We start from the raw sequence: 12606 nt of genomic DNA on the forward strand, positions 1-12606 counted from the left end.
TAACAGCTTTCAAAGCATCAGAAGGATGGCTTGGAAAGTTCAAGCAACGTCACCATATCAGCTATGGCACGAAGTGTTGATACAAATGTTACTCACAATTGGATTAATAGAGTTTGGCCAAAATTGAAAGAAAAGTACGCTCCAAGTGACATTTTTAATGCTGATGAAGCCGGAATTTTCTTTAAGTTGACCCCTGATGAAATTTAAAGGAGAAAAGTGTGTGGGAGGAAAACTCTCCAAAGAGTGCATCACAGTGCTTGTAGTTGCTAATATTAATGGGACAGGAAAAAGGAAGCTGGTGTTATTAGGTAAATCAAAAAATCCACTGTTGTTTAAGGACATCAAACAATTGCCAGTCACCTATAAAGCTAATGAATCAGCCTGGATGACAAGTCAACTTTTTGAAAAAAGAATTCCAAAGGTTGTTTCTTGTCGACTACTGCCCTGTTCACCCTCTTATATCTAACCTTAAAAACATAAAAGAGTTGGCATTTTTTCCACCAAGCACAACTAGTGTTTTACAACCAGTGGATCAAAGCGTGATTAAAAGTCTCAAGGGTTACTACAGAAGGAAATTATTGATGGGGCTGGTCGAATATGAGGGTAAAACATCTATTAATATGCTGCATGCAGTAAATTTTCTATCCAAAGCCTGGGAAGAAGTGATAGCAAAAACTATTCAGCACTCTTTTCATCATGCTGAACTTTGTACCAGTTCTGCGAGTGATGAAGTAGGTACGTGACCAGAGTTTTAAAGTGAAGATGACCTTCCATTAACTGAATGAGTTCATCATGCCACAAAATTTCACTGAAATTCTACAAACCTACATAGAAATAGACAACAGCCTGGCTACAACAGCTTCACTTACAGTTGAAGAAATTCTGGATTCGGTGAGAAAAACTGAGGAACAACAAGGGAATGAAGAAGATGAGATGGATGATCCTGAGCTTCCACCAAGCATCAAACAAGCACTCGATGAAGCAAAAATATTAGAAAAATACTTTTTGTATAACCAAGTTGATCCCACAGATTTCCAAGATACAAATAAAATACATAAGAAAATATAATTAAAATACTGGAGCAGCAAAAAAGCCAGACGAAGATAACAGATTATAAGCAATAAGCGTTGTTATTTGTATCAATATTAATGTTTGTTGTTTGTAAATTTTATACTTTATTAGTAAATACATATTATAATAGTAAGATAATATTTATTTTTCTTCTCTTCATTTAACGATTAACTCTCAAGGACACCATATTAACCATAATTCATAAAGCGCAGTCCCTTAAGTGTTGCTATGTAGAGTTTACACTGTATTATAAATTAAGAACAATCATTGAGCTTATAGAGTTACAAATTTAATTTTTAAGCCTTATGGATTTCGCCTTTTTAGGGTGTGAAAAAGGAGTTAAGTTGGTTTTTATCCTAAAAATTTCATATCTCAATAGCAAACATAGCTAGATGTAAGAATCTAGCATAAATAACATAAATAATTAATTACGTAGAGTACTATTACCATTTTTGATATTCAATGCCAAAAGAAGTTCAACAGGGGCTAGTTTCTATATTAATCAATCATATATCAAAGGTAAGTATGATGAAGGTAAGAAACTGAGCAACAATAATGTGCAAAATATAAATTATTTATTATTTATTCTAAGCATAGCTTTAACCAAAGTCTATGAAAGTGTTAGTGTAAATTGTAGCATAAACATAGTTAAAATGAAATAGGTGTGTATTTTACAATTTTTAAAATTGTCTTCCTTTTAAATGAAAATGAGCAAAGTGTGATTTCATCAAGGTAAAATATATACTTTAACATACTAAAACAGAAGTTTTAAAAACAGAGACGATCTATACTAAAAATTAAAAAGGCCTTCACATATCCAATTTAAAAAATATAATTCTTAAATGAATTGGTTAAAAATAAATCGTTTATGCACCTGACAAATTCATTGTGTCTATTTATTTAGTAAAAATGTTAGGAATTAGTCACGAACTTTTCTTTCAACGGTAAGATTTTAGCAATACTCTGAAATTGTGCGTACAAAGCCGCAGGATTTAAGCTAGTTAAAAAATAAAAACAAAGATTTTCTATATCATCAAAAAATTCCCAGTGATGCGAAATTGGATTTCCAAAAAGAAAAAAGTTGTTAGAGGTTTTTGTTTAGAGCTAAACTTTCTGAGATATAAGCCGTTTTTGTAATTATAAGCATAGTTAGTTCTAAGGTGCTGTTGAAAAATGATGAATATAACAAAAATTTTAATTGAATAAGTTGTGTTCCACCTATGTAGCTGCATTTGTAATGTAACTTTATTGTTACATTTCCATTTTATATTTTATACACATCTCTATGGAGTAGGCTGATATTTGTGCTTCATGATAGCTTGTCTCAAAGTATACATATCTTTTGGTGTTAAATAGTCAGTGAGTCAGTGATGTGTGTAACTGTACCCAGAATACCCCCAAAAATATCTGAATGCAAGTGGTTTGATTTGTGCCGGATTACAAAAATTTCCGAAACATAGAATGCTGGATGAAACTACTTTCATTGTCCGTTTGTTTCATTGTATACCACCATTATGGGTCGAAAACTTCAGGTAATTTCATATCTCTGTTTTGTATACAGTTTACTAAGTGTTATGTTTGATGTATTAAAAAATATATTTTGCAGGTGATGGAATCTTACACAATTGGCCGGGAGTGTTTCGGCATGGAAAAAGAGTTTATCGTGGAGGTTGTACAGAACTGCCCGAACCCGGCTTGCCGTTACTACAAGAGCCAGCTGGAGATGTCCCAGAAGTCGCTTCACATGAGTGGGGCTCCCACTTACATACCAGAGTCTACATGTGGGTACAGAGTGTAGCTTTGCTAAGTCACGTCTGTATGTGGGGAAAGTGTTTGAGAAGTGTTGATTGACCGTGTATGTACCAGTGTCTACATGTGGGTACAGAGTGTAGCTTTGCTAAGTCACGTCTGTATGTGGGGAAAGTGTTTGGGAAGTGTCAATTGACTGTGTATGTACCAGAGTCTACATGTTGGTACAGAGTGTGTAGCTTTGCTAAGTCACGTCTGTATGTGGGGAAAGTGTTTGGGAAGTGTCAATTGACTGTGTATGTACCAGAGTCTACATGTGGGTACAGAGTGTAGCTTTGCTAAGTCACGTCTGTATGTGGGGAAAGTGTTTGAGAAGTGTTGATTGACCGTGTATGTACCAGAGTCTACATGTGGGTACAGAGTGTAGCTTTGCTAAGTCACGTCTGTATGTGGGGAAAGTGTTTGAGAAGTGTTGATTGACCGTGTATGTACCAGTGTCTACATGTGGGTACAGAGTGTAGCTTTGCTAAGTCACGTCTGTATGTGGGGAAAGTGTTTGGGAAGTGTTGATTGACCGTGTATGTACCAGTGTCTACATGTGGGTACAGAGTGTAGCTTTGCTAAGTCACGTCTGTATGTGGGGAAAGTGTTTGGGAAGTGTCAATTGACTGTGTATGTACCAGAGTCTACATGTTGGTACAGAGTGTGTAGCTTTGCTAAGTCACGTCTGTATGTGGGGAAAGTGTTTGAGAAGTGTTGATTGACCGTGTATGTTCCAGTGTCTACATGTGGGTACAGAGTGTAGCTTTGCTAAGTCACGTCTGTATGTGGGGAAAGTGTTTGGGAAGTGTCAATTGACTGTGTATGTACCAGAGTCTACATGTTGGTACAGAGTGTGTAGCTTTGCTAAGTCACGTCTGTATGTGAGCACAGAGTGTAGCTTTGCTAACCTACTTTTACATCAATGCAACAGGTGGGATGACTTGTTGCTCGACTTACAGAATTATTTGGGCTCAGGATTTAGTTTTCCATAGTCAAATTATACATTTTATTAAAATATTGTGTAATTTGTACTATATGCCATTATATTCATAGAAAAACTAAGGATTTTTTAAAAGTTTTTATTAAATACAAAGTGTTTGCATTCATTAATGATATTAAACTAAGAATGTCTGGGTCATTCCATGTCAGTTCAGCCAGGGCATGTAACCCATGTTTTTTGATTTTAATAAAAATTGGTTCAATTGTTTGGTGACAAAAGGCCACTTAAAATCCAATATTTTAGATTTTTATCTCAAATACTTCCTGAGAAATCGAAGATTCCTTTGTAACCATTTTTGGCCTAAAGCAGGTTGTAATGACAGCATAAATTGGTCAGTATCTGTGTTTCCTTGCTTTGTATTTCACTGTAATAGCAATATTTCAGAATAAGAACACTTTTCCTTATGTAAAATTCTCTAGAGAATTCAAATTTTGCCACCAAATTGCTATATCTAGAATGGTTTGTAAGTTATAACAGAATTATTAACATGACTGATGTTTCATGTATCATCTGCATCCTTTATTACAAAATAGACTGTATCTCAAAAGGCAGACCTCACAAAAAAATGAGCTTGGTACTATGTAAAAGAGGAGGAAATTTTCTATAAGATACATTAAAAAAAATAGTGGCTTTCTGCTGGAGTGTTTTAAAACAAAATGAAAATGACTTGGTGATGTAAATGGGGCCCCTAACAAAAGGCAGCCAGAAGATGGAAGCAAAGAGGATTGAATATAAGGGTTGTGTATGTCCCATATTTTCCGCATATTACACAAGGATTTTGTGCAAATTTCAAAGCCTCTAATTACCTTCCCTGTGTTATCTCCCTGTGTTATCTGCAGAGCTATGTCATGTGACTGTACATATGTCATTTCTGCATGGAGTCTGCCTGCTAGCTATAAGAGAGGGGTTCTTTGATACTTGCTCTGTTACCCTTGGCATTAGTTTTTTTTTCTGCTTCCTCAGAGGCAGTTGAGAGATAGGCCTAATATCTGGGCTGTCACAGCAAATGCAGTATAGTGGCCCATGAACAGAGGGGCAGAGGGGAGGAAAGCAATAAAGATAATGGTGGTCAGAGATAGGCGTGTGTCTGCCACCATGTAGACTACACTGTGTAGGCCAGTCTTACTTCGCTGCCTGTGTATAATGTTAGTGGAAAGTCTTAGTTCATTATAAGTTGGATGAGAACTACATGGCTACCAGTACTACTATACTAGAATTCTGTTCTGTTGGGAATGATATGCGTGAAGAATGCCATAAAGAGTGTTATATTAAAACAAAGGGAATCAAAAGATTGGAATCACTTTCCAAAGATATTCAAACTCTTCTTGTGCTGAGAACAGGTATTTCTAAACATAATCTTCACACCATATATTTTCATCACGAATTGTTTTATATTAAGAAGTATGAAATGTTTCAGACATCATGTTGTGATCCTATGAAAGTGCATAGTGTTCCAGTTAAGCGTTCTTTGCGCACCATCTCTTCACAGTGCTACAGAAAAGCAGCAGACAAGGGACTTAATTTAATTCCTGGTAAAAAATTATGCTCCTCATGTAGGAATAGGTTGTATAATATTCAAGAAGTAGGTGCACAGGTATCTTCAGAATCATCTGAAAGTGACGTTGCAGAGGGTTTAGAGATTCAAGCATCAAAAGAAGAAACCCGTAGCTTACTTGACAAAAGTTTGGAATATTTGCAACAGTCACCAATAAAACTGCATGCTGTACCACACATGCAAAAAAAAAAAATATGGGAAATGTAAAGTACAAGAGGTACAAGAGCTGTAGCAGACAAAATATCTAAAGTATTAGATGTACAGCTTCCAGCCACATCAACTAGTGAAAGTACAGAATTACAGAGACATGAAGTGGAACAAAAGGCTGCCGATTTGGACAGTTTGGTAACTTTAATATAGCAAAAGCTGCCCACAATGAATACACAAATAAAATTACAAATTCTTACCCTTATCCCTCAATCATGGTCCAGACAGAAGGCAGCACAAGAATTTGGTGTTTCTGAGTACATGGTAAGACAAGCAAGACAACTTACACTGTAAAAAGGAATCTGCACATTAGTTCATCCCACATTTGGGAAGAAGTTACCTGAAGAAACTGTGCAGGTCATTCAAGATTTCTATCAAGATGATGAGTTTTCCAGGGAAATGCCAGGAATGAAAGATAAAGTTAGTATATCCAAAAATGTTTACAAACAGAAAAGACTTTTGCTATGCAACTTGCATGAGCTGTATTGTAAGCACAAGGATACCATTTGACCAATAGTCAATGTACAGTTCATCTAGTAGTCATTTACTACAAAAATTCAGACAATGCTAATTTGAAAACAAGAAGTCATTGTTTTTTGTCAAATGATTTGGATCATGATGTTTCCATGGTGTATAAAAAACAGTCAGAAATAGTCACATATGTTAAAAGACACCTGCCTCATGTAAAACACATACATTATTTCAGTGATGGTTGTGCTGCTCAGTACAAGAACTGCAAGAATATCCTCAATTTGTGCCACCACACACAAGATTTTCAGCTCACAGCTTCTTGGTCATTCTTTGCCACAAGCCATGGCAAATCATCTTGCGATGGAATTGGGGGAACTGTTAAGTGACTGACATCAAAAGCTAGTCTTCAACGACCATTCCAAGACCAAATTACATCAGTGTCTAAGATGTTTACCTACTGCAATGAACACATAACAGGTATTATCTTTCATTACATTGACAAGAATGATGTGGATGACGTTCGTTCGACTCTACAACAACGGTATACTATGGCAAAGACAATCCCAGGCACAAGACGGTTTCACAATGCTTCACCAATATCCCAGTATGAAATAATAGGAATGAAGAAAACAAGTCAGGATAATGCATATTCCTTAGTTTTCAATTTCGCTACAGCAGCCAGCAAAGACCCTGGTGGTACAATTTCAAAACTGTATACTGGTTGCTATGTGTCTTGTGTGTATGACAAAAAATGGTTCATTGGTGTTGTAAACAACATTGATAGGTCAGAAGAAGATGCTCAAGTAACCTTCATGCACCATGCCGGTCCAAGTGCTTCCTTTTACTGGCCTTCACCTCGAGACGATGTGTGCTGGGTTCCTTTTGCACACATACTCAGCATCTTGCAGGCACCATCAACAAGCAGCTCTGGCAGAACTTACAGTTTTTTGAAAGAAGACTTGTGCAAGTGTGATATAGAATGGCAGCTTTATCAGAAAAGCAATGCAGTTTGCTAATTGCAAAAATTGGAGGATTGTGTCTGTAGATTCTAATTCATTGGCAATAGATTTGTGTAAGTTGGGAATTTTTTTATGTGTACATATAGCATTAGTAAGTGATTATCGAGTACATTACATGTTGCCAGCAGAAAGCCACTATTTTTTTTAATGTATCTTATAGGAAATTTCCTTCTCTTTCACATAGTACTAAGCTCATTTTTTTTGTGAGGTCTGCCTTTTGAGATACAGTCTATTTTGTAATAAAGGAAGCAGATTATACATGAAACATCAGTCATGTTAATAATTCTGTTATAACTTACAAACCATTCTAGATATAGCAATTTGGTGGCAAAATTTGAATTCTCTGAAATTATGGTATTAGAGTGAAATACAAAGCAAGGAAACACAGATACTGACCAATTTATGCTGTAATTACAACCTGTTTTAGTCCAAAAATGGTTACAAAGGAATCTTTGATTTCTCAGGAAGTATTTGAGATAAAAATCTGAAATTTTGGTTTTTAAGTGGCCTTATGTCACCAAACAAATGAACCAATTTTTATCAAAATTAAAAAGCAATGGTTACATTTTCAATTTTTGTTGGATGAACTGACATGGAATGACCCGTCTACTATTTGTTTCATGATAGCAATCCTAAAATTATATACATATACATACATATACATACATATATACATGATCATATAACACAATACACATAAATTAGCAAAGGTGTATGTACATTTTTAAAGTAAACACTGTCACCAACCTGATGGTGTTAATTGAATGATTTGCAAATTTATTCAAAAAATTTGTAAAATTGTTTCCTTGACACTGAAATGTTAATAGTAGTTTTAATCAGAATTAGAAAGTTAACATTACAGTTTTCTTACAAGTCAAAACATTTCAAAATAATTATTCATCAGGTTTGAATGTGAATGACAGTTTTATTTTTGTAGAAATGGAATCAGGTTACAATAAGAGCACCAGTAAAGGTCTTCTGGTGTCGGCGTTACATGCACTACTGTTCCATACTCTGTGTAAAGTATCCCAGCTTGTCATGCAGTCTTTATAGCAATTTCTGAGTAAGGGGGCACCTAGTGGTAAAACACCCAACCAATTCAGGAGACCCAGATTTCAATCATTTTCAACCATTTTGATTAATTGGTTTCCACAGTTTCGCCAGATTGAAATGCTTGGATGCTTCCTTTTCGTAGCCAGTTTAGATTTCTTCCATTCGTTGGGAGAAACTAAGAAAACCCGAAGAACACCCACCAGTTCATGGAAAATGCCTGCCACAATTTCTCTGTGCTAAATGCGTAGTTTGAATCCACTGGAGTTGAAGCCTCACTCGGTACAAATGACGTTCAAACGTACTTGGATGGCCCGCACTCTTTCGTGGTGTGTACTACGATGATAGTTATGCATTAGTTCAGGCTCACATTCGGGTCACAGATTTTGTTTTTTTATTTGAATTTGAAGAAAGGTTTTTGTTGCATGACTTATTAATTTAAATTGTTTGACGTACTCTTGTATACTCCACTTTTTAAATAAACGTACTTTCCATGAATGGATTTTGTTTTTATGAATAATTTTACCTTACAAAAAAATTTTTTTTGTATAAATTCGCACCCCTACTTTTAAAACTTAATTTTAGTATAAAATGTGCGACGATTATGCGATAAAACATGGTATTTAAAACTGATGTTACTGTCATCATGACAATGGAGACTTTAAGTTTTACCTTCTTTTATTTCAGCAGGAGGATTTTTTTAAGTCTATGCTAGATTTATGCCATGAGGTTACGTCAAATGTAATAAAAGTGTAAAATGTATGTAATTGGATAATGAAATGCATAAATGATATTTCACATTTTTATCTTTGTTATTGGTATAGAGCGTTGCAGTATTAAATGCTAGCGCGTTGTTCCCAGGCACAGTAGTGCGGCTCGCTAATATGCCGCAAAGCCTTTGCAGGTATGCCACAGGATTTTGGTAGAGGAAATAACATGATTTAAAAAACATGCACCAAAGTACGTATTTTACATATTTTTTAACATAAATGTTATTTAATACTACAGTGTAATAAAATTAGTTTTTTTTTTTTCATTATGTAGGTTTAACAGTTTCAAACCAAAACAAAAATTCATATAGTGTAAAACATTTCTTAACTAAGTTTGGAATTAAAACATTTTTGCACATATGCCATTGCTAGTTGTACTGTATGTTGTAGAGAAACGAAACTATTGGACTAAAAAGCAACCCATAGAAAACAATCTAAATAAGACATATCAAAAGTTAAAAATGCATAGGCAAAACAAAATTCTGGAGAAAGAATCAAAACAATATCACAGCACAGACAAACACTGTGGGCTGTCAATGATGAGCAGCAAGAACAGTAAGTAAAGACAGAACATGACCTTTGGACAAAACAGCGACGACACAGATGTACACAGGCGAACCCAGCAATGTGTCTAATCAGGTATTCTGGACTCAACGACAGAATGGAAGAACATGGTAGGTTTTCCGAAGACAAAACAGTTGTGACGTTTTGGAAACTGACATTTGCTCCTGTCATCTCACAGACAAGACTGTATGGCATAACAGTGGAACCAGCAATTGCATACATCCAAACAAAAATTAAATAAATTTTTCCCCATTGGAAAAATCATTGAAAGGTCGTAAAACTACATGGTCCAAACTGTTGGCTTGGTGATTAAAGCTTCTGGCTGGTGAGTTTAGGGTCCTGGGTTAGATTTCTCGGGGATTGTTCACTTTTGGAAGACTCCCTTTCCGGGTCCAGGACTTGAATATTATTTTTTCCCTTCACCTCCGTAGTGCGGAAGGCAGTGGCGACCCATTGCAGATTCACCTCGCTTGGTTCGCCCCAGAAACAAAATGGTGATATTCCCGTGGCGATAGCTGGGGCATGCTCCAACCTCTGGCTCGATCAACCCATCAAATAATAGCGTGCTGCAGATTCCAGCAATTTATGGTTGTGTGTGTAGCAGTGATCAAAAATGTCTTGAGAAACTCTGCTGAAGCATACATGCCCTTGATTTATGTCTGATTGAGTGTAAATAAATTATCTGGCCATTTTTGAAAGCTTATTCAGGGTTTCTACAGATCATAAGTCACCAAAAAGTAACTAAAACTGAAGACCTGGTCATAAAAGTCACCAAAAAAAAAATTCCCAAAACCAACTGTAACATTGCTGAAAGTAACTAATCTTTAATTTACAACAGCTTTTTGATAACTTGCCTTTTTTTCTTATGACTCATTTCACTTTATAATGACCCAATAAATATAAACATTTATCAGTTAAATCATGTGGAAATTATCTCTGAAAAGTAACACTAATAGTAGATAATGTTGTATTATGTCTGATTTTGCTTATTTATATATATAAAAAAATATTACCCTCTGATGTATGTATGTATGTGTGTGTGTGTGTGTATGTATATATGTATATATATGTATATATATACACATATATATATACACATATACATACCAATGATTAGTGCCAGGATTTTTATACACCCTGGCACTAATCGTAGGTAGTAATAGTAACATCACTTTTAACGATCATAAGTGATAACCCTAAGAAGATCCTTACATTATAATAAGACAAATCATAGCTATTATATATGTCAGTTACTTAAAAATACCATGATATAAAATACTAATTTAACTAATGAGTTTTTAGAAATATATATTTTGAAAATATAAAAAAAAAACAAGTTATAACTTGTATTAGTTTATACTAAAATTAATTCAATACAAAAACATTGATATAATCATGAGCTTAGAACCAATAAAAAAATATGAAATAAATAAAAGTGGAAGGTAGGTAAGGTCTCGAAGGCAGATGCACGAGCGTGTCGGTGCCCGCAGGCTCGACGCAGCCGCCAGACGGCGCCGGCGTCCTGCGGGGCGCCCCCTACCTGCCCCTGCCCCCTCCCCTGCACCACGGGGCCGGGGCGGTGGACCTGACGGGGCTGCAGCCCGACAAGCTGCTGCCGTCGCCGTCGCCGTCGCGGGGCGCGGACAAGGGGGCGCGGGCGGAGCACAAGGCCTCCTCCCGGCACGAGCCCCAGCCCCCGCCGCCCCCCGGCGACCACAAGCTGGCCGACTTCCTGCGCTCCAGCTTCGAGAGCCTCGAGGGTCTGTCCAGCGCCAACAAGGTACACACACATCACACACCTGCTCCTTGAAGCAACGCTGGTCTGTCCAGCGCCAACAAGGTACACACACATCACACACCTGCTCCTTGAAGCAACGCTGGTCTGTCCAGCACCAACAAGGTACACACACATCACACACCTGCTCCTTGAAGCAACGCTGGTCTGTCCAGCGCCAACAAGGTACACACACATCACACACCTGCTCCTTGAAGCAACGCTGGTCTGTCCAGCGCCAACAAGGTACACACACATCACACACCTGCTCCTTGAAGCAACGCTGGTCTGTCCAGCACCAACAAGGTACACACACATCACACACCTGCTCCTTGAAGCAACGCTGGTCTGTCCAGCGCCAACAAGGTACACACACATCACACACCTGCTCCTTGAAGCAACGCTGGTCTGTCCAGCGCCAACAAGGTACACACACATCACACACCTGCTCCTTGAAGCAACGCTGGTCTGTCCAGCACCAACAAGGTACACACACATCACACACCTGCTCCTTGAAGCAACGCTGGTCTGTCCAGCGCCAACAAGGTACACACACATCACACACCTGCTCCTTGAAGCAACGCTGGTCTGTCCAGCGCCAACAAGGTACACACACATCACACACCTGCTCCTTGAAGCAACGCTGGTCTGTCCAGTGCCAACAAGGTACACACACATCACACACCTGCTCCTTGAAGCAACGCTGGTCTGTCCAGCGCCAACAAGGTACACACACATCACACACCTGCTCCTTGAAGCAACGCTGGTCTGTCCAGCGCCAACAAGGTACACACACATCACACACCTGCTCCTTGAAGCAACGCTGGTCTGTCCAGCGCCAACAAGGTACACACACATCACACACCTGCTCCTTGAAGCAACGCTGGTCTGTCCAGCGCCAACAAGGTACACACACATCACACACCTGCTCCTTGAAGCAACGCTGGTCTGTCCAGCGCCAACAAGGTACACACACATCACACACCTGCTCCTTGAAGCAACGCTGGTCTGTCCAGCGCCAACAAGGTACACACACATCACACACCTGCTCCTTGAAGCAACGCTGGTCTGTCCAGCGCCAACAAGGTACACACACATCACACACCTGCTCCTTGAAGCAACGCTGGTCTGTCCAGCGCCAACAAGGTACACACACATCACACACCTGCTCCTTGAAGCAACGCTGGTCTGTCCAGCGCCAACAAGGTACACACACATCACACACCTGCTCCTTGAAGCAACGCTGGTCTGTCCAGTGCCAACAAGGTACACACACATCACACACCTGCTCCTTGAAGCAACGCTGGTCTGTCCAGCGCCAACAAGGTACACAC

The 12606-nt window shown here is 38.1% G+C and overlaps 1 protein-coding gene across 1 annotated transcript in view; it reads left to right on the forward strand.

The window, feature by feature from the left end:
• LOC134538452 (uncharacterized) overlaps window positions 1–12606 on the forward strand; it is a 92840-nt gene that overhangs the window by 37230 nt on the left and 43004 nt on the right. Inside the window, exons 4-5 of the mRNA XM_063379777.1 lie at window positions 2678–2852; window positions 10989–11278. Coding sequence (XP_063235847.1) covers window positions 2678–2852; window positions 10989–11278 — 465 coding nt within the window. The remainder of the gene's footprint in view (window positions 1–2677; window positions 2853–10988; window positions 11279–12606) is intronic.

Source organism: Bacillus rossius, chromosome 13 (genome assembly GCF_032445375.1).
Source record: "Bacillus rossius redtenbacheri isolate Brsri chromosome 13, Brsri_v3, whole genome shotgun sequence".
In the NCBI taxonomy this organism is placed as follows: domain Eukaryota; kingdom Metazoa; phylum Arthropoda; class Insecta; order Phasmatodea; family Bacillidae; genus Bacillus; species Bacillus rossius.